This window comes from Dendrobates tinctorius, unplaced genomic scaffold, assembly GCF_039654945.1.
Source record: "Dendrobates tinctorius isolate UK_male_01 unplaced genomic scaffold, ASM3965494v1 ptg000028l, whole genome shotgun sequence".
NCBI lineage: Eukaryota > Metazoa > Chordata > Amphibia > Anura > Dendrobatidae > Dendrobates > Dendrobates tinctorius.
In genome coordinates, this window is record NW_027361696.1 from 95,553,175 (window position 1) to 95,571,706 (window position 18,532).

Genomic DNA, 18,532 nt, shown 5'->3' on the forward strand with positions numbered 1-18,532 from the left:
GATAGAAACTGTTATGTTATTTTCCCTTGAAAGCAGATACTGGGAAAAATTCTTCCTTCTTCAGATCCTCCAGGAAGGAATGAATTACTGTGAGTAACTTTAAGTTTTTCTTTTAGGTCATTGCAGTTGTGATGGACATATTCACAGATCCAGATATTTTCTTAGACATGTATGAAGCAGCTACAAGACGTATGGTTCCAGTCTACATCATCCTAAGTTTACAACATTTGGCTTCATTTATTCATATGGTGGAATCAACCGGAATCAATGTTAGATTCACAGAGGTACAGTTTCCACTCTTTTCTTATATCTACTGATTTTAAAACCAATACTTTCTCTTTTAGATAATTTCCAAAAGTTGGCAAAGGTGTGCGATTGTGCAGAATTTAGAATAATATGTGAAATTGCGACATTCTAGAAAATCTCATGGCTGCAATATTACCGTAATTGTATTCTTTCTGGTTACAGAGCTTTAGTTTCATTTTTATAGGGCAGAAATATTGTAGAAGTCTACTGTTGACATAGTAACATACATAGTTATTAAGGTTGAAGGGAAACTTTACGTCCATCTAGTTCAACCCATATTCTATCCTAACATGCCCTAACATGTTGATCCAGAGGAAGGCAAAAAAAACCCATGTGGCAAACAGTAAGCTTCACATTGGGGAAAAAAATTCCCTCCTGACTCCACATACGGCAATCAGACTAGCTCCCTGGATCAACGCAATATCAAGGAAACTAGTGCATATACCCTGTAATATTATACTTTTCAAGAAAGGCATCCAGTCCCCTCTTAAATTTTAGTAGGGAATCACTCGTTACAACATCATATGGCAGAGAGTTCCATAGTCTCACTGCTCTTACAGTAAAGAATCCGCATCTGTGAGTATGCTTAAACCTTCTTTCCTCCAGACGTAGAGGATGCCCCCTTGTCCCCGTCACAGGTCTAAGAGTAAAAAGATCATTAGAAAGGTCTTTGTATTGTCCCAGCATATATTTATACATTGTAATAAGATCACCCCTAAGCCTTTGATTTTCCAAACTAAATAACCCCAAATGCAATAACCTGTCTTGGTATTGCAGAACCCCTAGTTCCCTAATAACCTTGGTCGCTCTTCTCTGCACCCGCTCCAGTTCAGCTATGTCTTTCTTATACACCGGAGACCAGAACTGTACACAGTATTCTAAGTGTGGTCGCACTAGTGACTTATATAGAGGTAAAATTATGTTCTCCTCATGAGCATCTATGCCTCTTTTAATGCATCCCATTATTTTATTTGCCTTTGCAGCAGCTGCCTGACACTGGCCACTAAATGTGAGTTGGTCGTCCACCCATACACCAAGGTCTTTTTCAGTGACAGTTTTGCCCAGTGTTTTACAATTAAGCACATAATTATACATCTTGTTCGTTCTACCCAAGTGCATGTGGAGCGCCCCGCTGGGACTGGGGGTACTCGATACCGGGCCCATCGACTTCCATGGGGGACGGTGTCACGGCAGCGGCTACCCGGTCTGTGGCCCAGAGGCGTCCAGTATTAAAATAGGGGAAAGTTGTGTGGTATTTATGTGGTAAAAATGAAAATAAAGTTATTAGATGGTGAAATACGTGACGCCACCTGTGGTATTCTAGTCAGAGGTGACCAGCGCTGCGGTGTTGCTTCTCTGGGATGGATGTTGGGCGCAGCTATGATGTTGTAGCCCTCCACAGGTAGGGCTGTAGTCCCAGGGCAAAGATGTTAAATAAATAGTAAAAATGGCTGTAAACGTTGGGGTGCAGATAAATGAGAGAGAGACACAGAGAGGTGCAGTTTCTGTACCTTTTACTGGTAATAGGTTGCAGTCCGGAGTACCACATACAGGTGATGGAATGAGTCTGGCTCGCCTGGAGGCATTCAGGGGATCCACCTTGTCAGGTGGGGATTTAGGACCTTCCTTTCTGCGCTTTGTGTGTGGGTCTCCGCTGTATATAAGTATGCTGCGACCCTCTATTCGTGATGGTTTCACTAACCTGTACGGCTGTCAGCATGAGCCTATTCCACGGGTACCGTTCTCTTCACCATCGGCCCTGGGCTCCTTATCCGCTGTCATGCCCTCAGGTGATTAAAGTGCACAGGAATTTACAATCCCCTGTACTTTCAGATTCGGCTATCAGGGCGTACAGTTCCTGTCAGCCTAGGACTCTGATGTCCCTTTTCTCTTTATTAGCGCTTCACTCAGGGGTCTGCGATATGCAGTATTTTAGCTTCCCTAGAGTCTCTTAGTCTCTGCTCTTGTCCTTTCCCTCTTCACAGATCAGCTGCCTCTCTTGAACTGACAGGATCTTCCAGAAAGATCTCTTTTACCTGACGTCCTCACGTTTAACTGTCATTATCATTTCTCATCACAGCTCACAGCTGCTTCGTTTCCATGACAACCCCCTCAGCTGATTTCTAGCTGACTCACCAACCCCCTCTGCTGGCCAGAATTTATAAGGCATCTCCCTTTTCTGACCTGCAACAAGAAATTTTGATTTAATCTATGCTGCCTGGCATGGGAGTCTCTTTCAGCCTCCAAGCATGACTTCACCTCATAGAGGGAGGCAATATCACTGTGACAACCGGACTCTGGGGTGTCACACATGACCTTACATTTATCCCCATTAAAGCTCATTTGCCATTTATCAGCCCAAGCTTCTAGTTTACATAAATCCTCCTGTAATATAAAATTGTCCTCCTCTGTATTGATTACCCTGCAGAGTTTAGTGTCATCTGCAAATATTGAAATTCTACTCTCTATGCCCCCTACAAGGTCATTAATAAATATGTTAAAAAGAAGCGGGCCCGAAACTGACCCCTGTGGTACCCCACTGCTAACCGTGACCCAGTCTGAGTGTGCTCCATTAATAACCACCCTTTGTTTCCTATCCCTGAGCCAGCTCTTAACCCACCTACACATATTTTCACCTATCCCCATTGTTCTCATTTTATGTATCAACCTTTTGTGTGGCACTGTATCAAAAGCTTTTGAAAAGTCCATGTACACCACGTCCACTGCATAAAAAGTCCCTAGTCTCACTTTATGCCATTGCTGTGAGACTAGGGACTTTTTTTTTTTTTAAGTGGCGGAGGAATACAGTGCGGAAGGATACCTACCTTCCGTCATTGGATTCCTGCAGCCCGTAGAGAACGGCAGCATCATCTGATGCTGCAGTTCTCTACCCAAGATCGTCGTGGGACACACTCGTGGACTGCTTCGGATCGTGGGTGAGTATTTTTGTGGTTTGTTATGTTAATATTTATTCCGGAAAAGACAATGGCTTCGGGGAACAATGTGACAAGTATTGGTAAGTATGTTACTCTATGTTATATGTACTGTATGTCTATGTATGTATTGTATGAATGTATTGTATGTATGTAGTATATATGTGGTATGTATGTAGCATGTAGTATGTATGTAGTATGTATGTAGCATGCATGTAGCATGTAGTATGTATGTAGCATGCATGTAGTATATATGTAGTATGTATGTAGCATGCATGTAGTATATATGTAGTATGTATGTAGCATGTATGTAGTATGTATGTGGTATGTATGTAGCATGTAGTATGTATGTAGCATGCATGTAGTATATATGTAGTATGTATGTAGCATGTAGTATGTATGTAGTATGTATGTGGTATGTATGTAGCATGTAGTATGTATGTAGCATGCATGTAGTATGTATGTAGCATGCATGTAGTATGTATGTAGCATGCATGTAGTATGTATGTAGCATGCATGTAGTATGTATGTAGTATGTATGTAGTATGTAGCATGTATGTAGTATGTATGTGGTATGTATGTAGCATGTAGTATGTATGTAGCATGCATGTAGTATATATGTAGTATGTAGTATGTATGTGGTATGTATGTAGCATGTAGCATGCATGTAGTATGTATGTAGCATGCATGTAGTATGTATGTAGCATGCATGTAGTATGTATGTAGTATGTATGTAGCATGCAGTATGTATGTAGCATGTATGTAGCATGTATGTAGTATGTATGTAGCATGTAGTAAGTATGTAGTATGTATGTAGCATGCATGTAGTATGTATGTAGCATGCATGTAGTATGTATGTAGCATGCATGTAGTATGTATGTAGTATGTATGTAGTATGTAGCATGTATGTAGTATGTATGTGGTATGTATGTAGCATGTAGTATGTATGTAGCATGCATGTAGTATATATGTAGTATGTAGTATGTATGTAGTATGTATGTGGTATGTATGTAGCATGTAGCATGCATGTAGTATGTATGTAGCATGCATGTAGTATGTATGTAGCATGCATGTAGTATGTATGTAGTATGTATGTAGCATGCAGTATGTATGTAGCATGTATGTAGCATGTATGTAGTATGTATGTAGCATGTAGTATGTATGTAGCATGCATGTAGTATGTATGTAGTATTTTTTTTTTTTTTTTTTTTAACATTTAACACATTAGCCGGATGATGGGACTACTACTGTCCCATCATTGGCTAATGTGTCAATCACTGTCATGGTAGCAGGCATCGCCCGATGGGACTTGTAGTCCCATCGGACGATGCTTGCACAGCCCCCCGGCAGGCCGGCACAGCCCCCCGGCAGGCCGGTACAGACCCCCACAGGGTGCACAGACCACCGGCAGGCCGGCACAGCCCCCCGGCAGGCCGGTACAGACCCCCACAGGGTGCACAGACCACCGGCAGGCCGGCACAGCCCCCCGGCAGGCCGGTACAGACCCCCACAGGGTGCACAGACCACCGGCAGGCCGGCACAGCCCCCCGGCAGGCCGGTACAGACCCCGGGCAGTCCACACAGCCCCCCGGCAGGCCGGCACAGCCCCCCGGCAGGCCGGCAGAGACCCCCGGAAGGCCCGAAATGACGGCGCATCATGATGACGTCAGTCTGTCAATCAACTTTGAACTTCCGATTCCGATGCCGAATTCCGATATTGAAAAAATATCGGAAGTCGGTATCGGAATTCCGATACAGCAAGTATCGGCCGATACCCGATACTTGCGGTATCGGAATGCTCAACACTAGTCATGAGGTTATTCTTCTCCAGATACTCCAGTATAATATCTCTTAGAAAACCCTCCAGGATTTTACCCACAGTTGATCTTAAACTTACTGGCCTATAATTTACAAGTTCAGTTTTTGTCCCCTTTTTGAATATTGGCAACACATTTGCTATACGCCAGTCCTGTGGTACAGACCCTGTTATTATGGAATCTTTAAAGATTAAAAATAATGGTCTATCTATGACAGTGCTTAATTCCTGCAGTACTCGGGGGTGTATCCCATCCGGGCCCGGGGATTTGTCAATTTTAGTGATTTTTAGACGCCGCCGTACTTCCGGCTGGGTTAAGCAGGTGACATTTAATGGATAATTTTTATCCCTGATCATGTTATCCATCATGGGATTTTCTTGTGTAAATACTGTTGAAAAAAAGTCATTTAGCAAATTGGCTTTTTCCTCATCCTCATCCACCATTTCCCCCAGACTATTTTTAAGGGGGCCAACACTATCATTTTTTAGCTTCTTACTATTTATGTAGTTAAAGAATATTTTGGGATTATTTTTACTTTCTCTGGCAATGAGTCAATTTAATTTTCTGTATTTATTTAATGCCTCATCACTACCTACTTGCTTAAATTCTCTAAATGCTTTATTTTTATCTCTTATTGCACCCCTTACAGCTCTATTTAGCCATAGTGGTTTCCTCCTATTTCTAGCATGTTTATTCCCATACGGTATATATTGTGCACAGGTCCTATTCAGGATGCTAATAAATGTCTCCCATTTTCTTTGTGTATTTTTATGCCTCAGGATATCGTCCCAGTTAATTGCACCAAGATCATCTCTCATCCGTTGGAAATTTGCCTTCCTGAAGTTTAGTGTCCTTGTAACCCCTCTACTGTACTACACATCTTATTAAAGGACACCTGATACCTTATTATCTTGTGATCACTATTACCCAAGTGACCCTCAACCCTTACATTTGATATGCGGTCTGGCCTGTTGGTTAATATTAGGTCTAGCAGTGCCCCCCCTCTTGTTGTGTCCTGAACCAGTTGTGAAAAGTAATTGTCTCTCATAGTTGTCAAAAACCTATTACCTTTGCTGGAACTGCAGGTTTCGGTTCCCCAATGTATTTCAGGGTGGTTGAAGTCCCCCATAATAATGACTTCTCCTTGAGTCGCCGCTTCATCTATTTGCTTTATGAGGATATTCTCTGTTGCTTCCATTATTTTTGGAGACTTATAACAAACCCCTATCAGTAATTTATTATTTTTCCCCCCTCCCCTTATCGCTACCCACAGGGACTCTACATTTTCATTAGATTCATATATATTATCACGAAGGATGGGTTCTAAGGATGATTTTACATATAAACACACGCCTACCCCTCTCTTATTTGTTCAGTCATTTCTGAATGGACTATAGCCCTGTAAATTAACCACCCAGTCATGGCTCTCGTCCAGCCATGTCTCAGATATCCCCACCATATCATAATTATGTTCCAACAACATTAACTCCAATTCCTCCATTTTGTTGGCGAGGCTTCTGGCATTAGTATACATGCACTTTATGTATCTCTCTGTACCTCTATTCTTTCTTAAATTATTAACTGTTCTAACCCGACCCCCCATGCCACCCCCACCCCCAATTTCATTATTTGTGCCCAGGTCTCTATCTGCACTGTCTTTCCCTCCTATAAAAGGAATACCTTCCCCCCCATCCCTAGTTTAAACTCTCCTCCAACCTTCTAGCCATTTTCTCCCCCAGCACAGCTGTACCCTCCCCAATGAGATGCAGCTCGTCCCTAGCATAGAACCTGTAGCCAACTGAGAAGTCGGCCCAGTTCTACAGGAACCCAAACCCCTCCTTCCTACACCAATTCCTGAGCCACTTATTAACCTCCCTAATCTCCCGTTGACTCTCTGGCGTGGCACGTGGTACAGGAAGTATTTCCGAAAATACCACCTTGGAGGTCCTTGCTTTAAGCTTACAGCCTAATTCCCTGAAATCCTCTTTAAGGACCTTCCACCTACCTCTAAGGCTGCTTTCACACGTGGCATTTTTTTCACGTTTCTGCGGCGGTTTTAACCGCGCGATTTTGCCGCGAAAACGCGAAAAATAAGCATTCCATGCATTCCTATGGGATTCCGCAATGCTGTGCTAATGCTGCGGTTTTTACCGCGGCGGAATCGCTTCGCGGTAAAAACCGCAGCATGCTCATTAATTTGCGGAATCGCGGCGATCCCGCACCCATAGGAATGCATTGTTCCGCTTACTTCCCGCATGTGGCTGTGCACACCATGCGGAAAGTAAGCAGAACATTTGCGGATGGTACCCATGGTCCAGAGGAGAGGAGACTGTCCTCCGGGCTTTGGGTACCATATCCCTGTAAAAAATAGAATTTAAAAATAAAAAATATTGTTATTTTCACCTTCCGATGTCCCGCGCAGCCTTCCCGCCTCTCTCCACGCTCTCTTTCCCAGTAGTCCTTTGCGAAAACGCCCGAGATGACGTCCGTTCTCGCGGGATCGCGAAGTCTCGCGGTCATTCACACGACGTCATCGCGAATTACCGCGAGACATCGCGATCCCGCGAGAACGGACGTCATCGCGGGCATTTTCGCAAAGGACTACTGGGAACGGATGCGCGGGACGTCGGAAGGTAAGAATAACACCGTGTTTTATTTTTTTTTACATTCTATCTTTTACTACTGACGCCGCATAGGCAGCCTCAGTAGTAAAAAGTTGGTCACACTTGTCAAACACTATGTTTGACGAGTGTGACCAACCTGTCAATCAGTTCTCCAAGCGATGCTACAGATCGCTTGGAAAACGCTAGCATTTTGCAAGCTAAATACGCTTGCAAAATGCTAGTTTTTCCACGGGAAAATCACGGGAATTTAAAATGCGATTTTCCCGCGGACTGGAATTCCGGAACTCTCGCGGTAATTTCCGCGAGAGTTCCGGTACGTGTGCACTTAGCCTAACTTGTCATTTGTGCCAATGTGCACCATGACCACTGGATCCTCACCAGCCCCTCCCAGTAATCTGTCAACCCGATCAACGATGTGTTGGGCTCGAGCGTCAGGTAGGCAGCACACCGTTCAACGATCCCTGTCTTTGTGACAGATTGCCCTATCTGTTCCCCTAATAATTGAGTCTCCCACTACCAGAACATGTCTGGCCTGCCCTGCTCTCCTGTTTCCCCCCTTACTGGAGCAGACACTCTTCCGGCTTTCAGAGGACATGCCTTGCTGCAGCAATGCTACTCCTGCACTAACACTCCCCTCATCTGCCAAATTAGTAAACTTATTGGGGTGTGCCAGATCAGGACTATCCTCCCTGGTGCTCTTCCCTCTACCCCGCCTTCTGTCACCCAGCTAGCTGCTTCATTGTCCTGCAGCTCCAACGTAGCATCCCCCCCTCATCTATTCCATTGAGCGTATGCTCAGTGATCAGAAGACTCCTTTCCATATTGTCTATGGATCTCAGTGTTGCCAGCTGCACATTTAGATCCAGTATCTGGGCTTCCAAATGCACAACGTGCTCACATCTCGCACAGCAGTATGCACCCTCGACCGACTGTTCAAGGACTTCATACATGTGGCAAGACGTGCACTGGATGGCATTGGCAATAGTGGAGCACATCCTAATGGGGATTGCACCAGACAAAAAGATAAGCAAAAATAAATAAAAAGTATTAATAAAATATAACAGCAATTCAGTAATACCTCCCTTGGAAACTCCCTGAATCCAAAGTCACTGAATCACAAGTCACACACTTACCACAGTTCGCACTTACGCTCAGGTCACACTCAGCTCGTTCACACTCGCTCAGGCAGAAGATTTAAAAGATTTTTTTTTCCCTTTTACCAGCACACCACCCTGCTGCTCAATGCACTTCCAAAAGCATGAGTTTTCATTCTTGATGGCTTAAGCTAGATTAACACACATAGGCCGGGATCACACTACCGTGTGTGATGCGAGAAACTCGCACAAGTCTTTCACAACTACACCTGGCGCTGCCGCCGGCACTCAGGACTGGATCTGCGGCTGCATGTATTTCTATGCAGCCACATCTCCGGTCCTGAGTGCTGGCGGCAGCACCTGGTGTTGATGCGTGAGACTCGTGCGAGTTTCTCGCATCACACATGGTAGAGTGATCCCGGCCATACACTGCTCTCTGCGGAGCTTTGTATCCGGGGTTTCTATCAGAATCCCCTAAAAACAAAATTCTGACGGAAAAGCCAACAGAGCCATAATAGAGCCATTTAGTATTGTAAGGATGACATAGTCGCTGTCGTATTTATTTGGCCACCCTCCTGGCAGTGTTTGTCTTTTTCAGATGTGCATAAAAATGTAGCAGACCATGTATGTATGCTTGTCTGAAAAAGAAAAACACTGGCGAGACAGTCCAGACAGTGTCCAAAACAACTGCACTGGTATCATAAAGTGAATGGCTCTGTCAGGATTACCTTCCTGATGCTGTGCTATATGGAAAGAACTGTATGTATGTGTACCTAGCCTAGATTTTGGAATCAACATCTGTGATGGTCAAAGATTTTTGTCTTCTCTTTACTCTGCTGTAGCCTTAGAAAATATTAAAAAAGGAGCTGAATGTCCACTGATAAAATATCTTTGTGGCTATTAGTAGAGATGAACGAGTACTAAAATGCTCAGGTGCTTGTTGCTTGAACAAAGCAATTGCTAATACTCGAATACTTGTTTTGAGTTTAATGGGAGTCAATGTGAAATCCAAGCTTTTTTCCTTCAGACACTTCAAAGAGGTCTAGGAGGTAGTGATAATATTGAAATGGATGTGAAAAGTGCTGAATGGAAGGAGAACAGCAAGGGAAAGATCCGTAGAAGAATCTCTGACTCCGAGATCGCTGCTGAGAACAATTATGTCACACTATTACTCCATTTTAAGGACTGACAATAAAACATTCAAAATCAATGAAAAATTGCAGTTTACAGAAAAAATTGTTAAACTTTTTTCTGTTTTTAAAAATGATTTGAAAAAATATAATTTAAGTAAACCAAAATTGTATTTTTAATTAAAAGATAGGACATTTTAGAGTAATTTAAGAAGGAAGCAAGAACTGCCAAAATTTAGGGACTCAGAGGTACTCGGATACACCCTGTATTAGATGTAAAGGAGGGTCTTATACACATTCTGTTCAAATTGTCATACAGTGGTACCTCTAGAGTAATACACTGCATTCCAAATTATTATGCAAATTGGATTTAAGCGTCATAAAGATGTAATTTTTTGTTTTTCAAATGAACTCATAGATGGTATTGTGTATCAGGGCTCTTTGGATCACTGAAATCAATCTCAAATTCCTGTGATAATTAGTTTACCAGGTGAGCCCAATTAAACGAAAACTACTTAAGAATGATGTTCCACATTATTAAGCAGGGCACAGGTTTCAAGGAATTTAGGTAAGAAAAAGGACCTCTCTGCTGCTGAAAAGCATCAAATAGTGCAATGCCTTGGTCAAGAGATGAAAACATTAGATATTTCCCAAAAATTTAAACGTGACCATCGTTACTGTTAAGAGATTTGTGGTTGATTCTGAGCACAGACATGTTTGTGCTGATAAAGGCAGAATGAGGAAGGTTTCTGCCAGGCAAGTTCATCAGATTAAGAGAGCAGCAGCTAAAAAGCCATTACAAACCAGCAAACAGATATTTAAAGCTGCTGGTGCCTCTGGAGTCCCTTGAACCTCATGGTGTAGGATCCTTCAAAGGCTTGCTGTGGTGCATAATCCTACTATTCGGCCACCCCTAAAAATTGTTCACAAGCAGAAATTATAGCAGTGGGTCCAGACATCCTCTGGAATGCTCTACCCCAAAATATTAGGACCATCCACAATTTGCATAGTTTTAGGCGCTCGCTCAAAACACATTTGTTCAGAGCGGCCTATCACATTCAGTAATCAAAGTCATGTTATGTTTGTGTGTGTGTGTAGCCCATTCACTATCTCCATCTAACCCCCACCCACTGAAGATTGCTGGACCGTCATTGTAAATACATCATTGTAAATACAAACCTGTGCTTTGTATCCCCCCCACCTCATTGTAGATTGTAAGTTCCACGAGCAGGGTCGTCTTATTTCGCTTTAATTATTGTATTGTTAACGTTGTTACTTATGACTGTTGTGTTTGAAACTGTTCAACTGTAAAGCGCTGCGGAATATGTTGGCGCTATATAAATAAAGATTATTATTATTATTATTATTACATACATGAAGACTATTTTTCATACAGTCTTGTTTACTGATGAGTGTCGAGCAACCCTGGATGGTCCAGATGGATGGTTGGTGGATGGTCACTATATCCCAACAAGGCTGCGACTTCAGCAAGGAGGAGGAGGAGTCAGGTTTTGGGCCGGAATCATGGCGAAACAGCTGGTAGGGCTCTTTAAGGTTCCTGAAGGTGTGAAAATGACCTCTGCAAAGTACTGTATATAGAGTTTCTGACTGACAGCTGTCTTCCATGGTATAAAAAGCAGAAATGTGCCTTCAGGAGCAAAATCCTCTTCATGCATGACAATGCACCATCTCATGCTGCAAAGAATACCTCTGAGTCATTGACTGCTATAGGCATAAAAGGAGATAAACTCATGATGTGGCCACCATCTTCCCCTGACCTCAACCCTGTAGAGAACCTTTGGAGTATCATCAAGCAAAAGATCTATGAGGGAGGCAGTTCACATCAAAACAGCAACTCTGGGAGGCTATTCCGACTTCATGCAAAGAAATCCAAGCAGAAACTCTCCAAAAACTCCCAAGTTCAATGGATGCAAGAATTGTGAAGGTGATGTCACAGAAGGGTTCCTATGATAGCATGTAACTTGGCCTGTTAGGATGTTTTGGAGTTAAATAGCTTTTTTGTTCAGTGAATGTGACCTCCTGATGCTGAAAATGCCACAAATGAACATTTTCAGTTCTTTAAAACAGATCAAATGTTTAGAAATTCTACTGTGCCTAATAATTTGGAACAGTGCAATTTGAGTTCTTATTCATTTTGGAGATTATACTGTTATCATTGGGAGGTTTCTTCAATAAAATTTGATGTATACTCTAAAGGGTGATGACTTTTATTAGACTGACTGTCATTTGTACTGACTATTTAGGAAAATCATAGAAAAATATCATTTGCATAATAATTTGGAACACAGTGTAAAGGCCATGTAATAAGTGCAAATCCTGCCAAAAAATGACAAGCAAGGTTATTCATACACACTTGAAGCTACCAACTGTAGTGCCTCATTCAAATATTGTGATGACAATGTAGTTGATATAATCCCATACTCAAAGGCTTTACCCAAAGTGCAAAGCCAGGAAAATAATTATAGTAGGGTCATCCATAAACCCTAGAAGGCAACAACTGCCGGGCGTCATTCAAATATAACATTAAAACACTTTATGTGCTGCTGATATCTGGTGTTGTGGAAAAGTGTTGGAGCAGGTATTCCACAACTGACCTTTGTTGATCACAAAGACTTGCCAGCATGTGCACTGTGGAGTTTCAGCGAGTGGTGACATCACACACAAGTCGATGAGCTGGCACTTGCAAGAGCTGCTGCAGCACTGCCAGAGCAGTGGCAACTCTAGCTGACTTGCGTAAACAGACACTGAAGTGGTGTACCTTAACCATAAGCTCTGTCAAATCTGGGTAGGTTTTCTGAATTACTGAAGTACCAAGCTGAGCACATGTGCCAAGCATAGTATGTGTGTGAGCTTGCCAAGCTTCACAGCTGCCACCAGGTTACATCCATTATCATACACGACCATTCCAGGTTGGAGGTTCAGATCTGTTTGGTCTGTTATTCATTTCAGTAACTGTGGCTTGTTGTGTGATTTGTCTCCTAGACAAATTATCTTCAGCAGAGCATGTTGCTGCTTTGCTGAGGCTGTGCTACAGAAACTCCAGCTGATGTGGACGTCGTGCTCTGAGATAGCACAATGGAGATGGAGAATGAGGAGGAGCAGGATGGGAGGCAGGAATTGGTGTAGGAGGTGGAGGAAGCCCTGATAGAAGTAGAGCCAGCAATCCTTGGCACTGGGAGCACATGTGCCGTGCCAGAGTGTGACTCGACCCCAGCCTCCACAATGTTCAACCAGTTTGCTGTCAGGGAAATATAGCATCCCTGGCCACAAGCGCTTGTCCATGTGTCAGTTATTAAGTGGACAATGTTAGTATGTGCATTAGTAAGCATACGGAATATGTTTCTTGACACGTGCTGGTAGAAGACCGGGACACCACAAAGGGAGAAATAGTGGCGGCTGGGGATTGAGTTACAGGGACCAAATTTGTACACCTGTATCAAGAGTTTTTTTTTATTTCAAATCAACAAAATTTCACACAAACCAAGTTCTATAGTATAAGTGACAATTTTTTGACCAACCTAATGTAAAGATTTTGAAAGTGTATTTTATGTACTTATACATTCATAAAGGATTTGCAAAAAGTGAAAAGCCAGTAAAAATTATAAAGAGGGTCATCCATAGAACCCTGAAATGCAACAACTGTCGGGCCTCATTAAAATATTTTTTAAGAGAAGTTCCTGTACTCCTACACTCATAAAGCCTTTCAAAAAGTAGAAAGCCAGTCAAAAATTATAAGCTGAGTAATACAGAAATCCTCTTCAGGTGTCCACTTCTTCTTCCTCTTGGGGCTGGGGAGCTGCCTCCACCTGCTTCCTGGAGTCTGTTTTCCAGATGCCTGGGCAGTAAGAGACACGGCTTCAGGTAGTGCCAGAGCCCCTAACATATAGAAATGGGCAACATCCCTCTGTGTTACCTGCACCATCAGCTGCTCCCTTTTATGAGGTGAGAACCCCCAAGGACAGTCCAATCTCTTGAGGTTAATAGCAGCCCTTTCTCGAGGAGCCTCTCCCATGCCGATTAATTTCTCAAGAAGGGTTTATTAAGCTCCCTTCCTTCTGGTATCACACTCACTGCATACAAGCAAGGTTTCCTCTTGATTGTGACGAACATGACCCTAGAGCAAGCCGTCATCTCTTGCAGCCTTCAAGGCAAGTGTTCCGTCTCTTCTGCCTGATGGGTGAACGATATGTGATGATGGGTTCCAAACTTTTCAATGGACCCTCTTCTCCATTGACAGTTATTAGTAACTACCACCACCCTGGAAGCCAACTCTCGGTAACTTAAGGCTAACGGGCTCGATAGCATTTATTCAGACCTGGTCCTGTCTCATCTTGTCTCTTCCGACCAGCCTAGGACCCCCAGTCAGCTCACCACTCACAGTCATCCCTGTTTGTGGAGTTTTGCAAACTTTTTTATATGCTAAGTGAAGAAGTATTAGCTTTTTCACAAGCAGTCCAAAAATTATCCCGTTATTTAAAGCTCAAGAACAGGTGTGTTGTTTTAAAAAATAAAGAAGTAATGGCTTCTCAACTAGTAATGAAAAAGTTATATTTTTTTAGATCTGCAAATGTTTTGCTATTCTGAAAATAATTGAATATTTTCCAGGCTTTTTATTAAGCCTTCAAAAAACTAACTTTTTTTAGGGAACAGGAATAGGCAATCTGTTTTGAAAGATAAGAAGGAGGCTCTAAAAAGTATTGTTTCTCCTTGTGGAGAGTGACATGTTAAGCATGGCGAGATGAGGAGACTAAAGGTACTGTCGCACTTAACGATGCACCAGCGATCCTGACCAGCGATATGACATGGTCAGGATCGCTGGTGCATCGCTAAGTGGTCACTGGTGAGCTTCCAAACAGGCAGATCTCACCAGCGACATCGTAGCGGTCGGGGGTCGCTACTTACCTGTCACACTAGGCGATCCTGACGTCCTCCCGCCCGGCTCCACGCTCGTCTCTCCACAGGAAGCCCAGAAGGAAGCTGACGACGAGAAACAGTCCAGGATGTTCTCGTGCGATCAGCGATAACCAGCGAGGGAGCGGGTCGTAGGTAAGTATCAGACACAGCAATATCGCTATAACGTCACAAGTTATAGCGATATTGCTAGCGATATCGCTAAGTGTGACAGTACCTTTAAAGTCTCAATGCTTCTCTGGGAAATATGTAAATAGTCTCTTCAGAGAGGAAGAGGACAGGAACTCTAGTGCCACCTATAGGAAGTAGCAATCCTAGAAGTCAATGTCCACCCTATAGCAAGCCTTGTTATATGACTGAGGATAAAAGCCAAAATGAGAATCTCAATTTGCAGACACTATGTTTTGGGGAACTGCCCCTCGTCAGTAAGTGTGAGATCTGGTTTAGCTGTGTGAGAGGCATCTGACCAGGATCCAAAAAGTATTGTTTCTCCTTGCGGTGAGTGACATGTTAAGCATTCGAAGATGAGGAGCCTTAAAGCCACAATGCTCCTCTGGGAAATATGCAAATAGTCTCTTCAGAGAGTAAGAGGACTAGAACTCTAGTGCCCCATATAGGAAGAAAAGAAGCAATAGCTTGTCAACAAGCCTTGAAAAAAATTATCGTAATTGGGAGCTGTTTCCGGTTTGTTCACTCTCTAGAGAGTACAATTCACGGCAACAATACAGTTTAGGCTAATTTCACACTTGCTTTTTTTTGCAGCGCGTTTTTCCCGCAAAAAAACGCATTGAAAAAACGCATACAAAAGCATACAACTGCTGCGTTTTTTTCAAGCATTTTTATGAGCATGCATGAAAAAAACGCAGCGTTTTTATGCGTTTGTATGCGTTTTTAGTGCGTTTTTCTACCGCGTTTGTGTTTTTTCCAAACATTAGGTGGCCCCTCACACTAACCCAAACCATGACTTTACTAACCCTAACCCTGACCCTGACCCTAACCCTAACCCTAACCCTGACCCTAACCCTAACCCTGACCCTAACCCTGACCCTAACCCTAACCCTGACCCTAACCCTAACCCTGACCCTAACCCTTAGCCAAACCATACTTAACCCTAACCCAAACCCTAAACCCTGACTAACCCTAACCCTGACCCTAACCCCAACCCTAACCCTGACCCTAAACCCCCTTAACTAACCCTAACTCTAACCCAAACCCCTAAATTCCATGGTTAACAAAAAAAACACATGTGCAAAAAAACGCATACATAAGCATGCCAATGCGCACATATGCTCACCATAGACTTATAATGGGTGTCTTGCTGTAAAAAAACGCATTGCGCGTGCATGCGTTTTTTTGAGGCAAGTTGGACGCCCAAAAAATGCAACAGGATGCATTTTGTGCGCCCGAGCGCATACCGCAAAAAAACGCATGCGCGGAAAAATGCGTATAAACGCATGTGTATGCGCACATAAGCGCATCCCATGCAAAGTATAGGGAAAAAAAACGCATGCGCTATTTAGCGCTAAAATACCGCGAAAAAAAACGCAAGTGTGAAACCAGCCTTAGCACTGTAAAATACAGTGGGCAGCTAGTAGATGTGTCATGCAGGGCCAGAAGCTGGCAGTGAAGTACCAGCAATGGCAGCCCCAGTCTATCACTATAAAACAGTGAATAGCGAAGTTATGTGTGGTTGGTGTGGCCATGCAGAGGCAGTGGCAGAAACCGCACAGTAGAGAATTATGCAGGCTGCAAGCAATATTTTTGACATTTTAGGGCAGCAATATTATTACAGTATTGATAACATGATGGACAAGTAGATGCCAACTGAGCATAGGCCATCAGCACTTGCTCAAAACTGCATAACACAGACAATGGACAGCCATCGACTGTAAGTGAATGAAATTCGTCACTGATCCATGAAAGATTAATTTAGATAAAGGCTCTCCATGGTTGCGATGGAAAACCTGGTCTGCTTGAGTGTGACAAATCCACTGCTCATGCTGAATACTCTGATGGCTGGACATGACAGTATGCCCATAGCAAACTGGGCCAGTTCTTGCCACTGGTTTAGTCTTCTGACCCACAAGTCCAAGGTATTCATGCTCAGGGTATTTGCCTGTGAAAAGACACAGTCTAGGTATGACTGAACCTGACATATGAGCTATTAAAGTGCATCAGGTTGGAGCAATAGCAGATACAACATCTGGTTTATCTTATCAAATACAGTATACTGTAGCTGTTCCTACTCCTGTAGTTCTGATGCAAGTTCAGGATGAGGAGCCTTGAGTCTGTGGAGACTGCAGAAGGACCTACTAGTCAATAATATGGTCAGCAGTAGAGTTGAGCGACTTTAGTCGGATCGGGTTTCATGAAACAAAATTTGAGTCAGATGAAACTGGCCCGACTAGGGCAAAAAAAGTCGGAGTTTCGTCCGAAACCCGACCCCAATGCAAGTCAATGGAGAATAAAAGTCGGCATTGAGTGCATGAATGTCATCCGCTCAATGCCGACTTTTATTTCCCATTGACTTGCATTGGGGTCAGGTTTCGGACGAAACTCCGACTTTTTTTTTTCCCTAGTCTGACCAGTTTCATCCGACTCAAATTTTTTTTCATGAAACCCGATCCGACCAAAGTCACTCAAGTCTGGTTAGCAGTCATCTACTAGTCAATGATATGGTCAGCAGTCATCCACTCTGTAAAAACTTTGCAGAGCAGGTGACAGACCTTATCTTGGTATAATAAGTCATTTTGGACTCTGTCAATAGCTGGAAAAAAAGTCCCCATTTTATTTTGTTGGCAGCGGATTAATCAGGATACTCTCCAAGCATGTGACAACAGAGCTCCTTTATTCAGGAACAAACAGGAACAATATATGAAAAGCTTAATAGAGCAGGAATAAATCATTTGTGTGTCTCTATCTGTGCACCATCTACAGCAGGCTGCTTCTCTCATACACAGACTCAGGAAAAACAGGAAATACAGTCACATGCTCTCCCTGTGTGAGTCTCTGGGATTTTTTTTGTTCTAACTTTATAAACAGCATACAAATTTAGCAACTAAACACTCCTAGACAGGAATGGAGTTGTTGCACCAAACATATTCCAACGCCCCCACTCAACAACTACTTATCCTGTAAGTCCCAATGCAATTCTGAAGTCCACAAACTTGGCTCTTGATAATGGCTTTGTCATACCATCAGCTATCATCTTGTCAGACTCGCAATAAACAAACTCGAGTACACCATGTTCCTCTAAGTAACGTAAGTAGTGATGTTTTACATCAATGCGCTTAGTCCTTGCACTAATATTCTCAGTGCTGACAAGTTTAATGCATCCTTGGTTGTCCTCATAGATAACTGTTGGTTGAGCTAATGGCTTGCCAAAATCTTCCAAAAGTTGTTTCAACCAAATTACTTCTTGATTTGCATAAGCAGCAGACATATATTCTGCGTCTGTAGAAGATGCGACTGACACTTGTTTTCTGCTGGACCAAGAAATTGAATTTTCTCCTAACCTGAACAAGTAACCACTTGTTGATTTCCAATCACTTGAATATCCAACCCAATCTGCATCCACATAATCTCTGAGAGTGAGATCTCCTGATGCAGATATCTTAAGATTTTTAGTCTTTGAGTTTCTTTAAGATATTGAAAAATTCCCTTAATTGCATTCCAGTCCCTTTTGCGTGGCTTACT

The 18,532-nt window shown here is 42.9% G+C and overlaps 1 protein-coding gene across 2 annotated transcripts in view; it reads left to right on the forward strand.

Annotated features, from left to right (window-relative positions):
• Positions 1-18,532, forward strand: part of FAM83E (family with sequence similarity 83 member E) — a 177,169-nt gene that overhangs the window by 78,870 nt on the left and 79,767 nt on the right. For both annotated transcript variants that reach the window (XM_073571183.1, XM_073571184.1), the window contains one exon: positions 117-284. In XM_073571183.1, the coding sequence (XP_073427284.1) occupies positions 117-284 (168 nt within the window). The remainder of the gene's footprint in view (positions 1-116; positions 285-18,532) is intronic.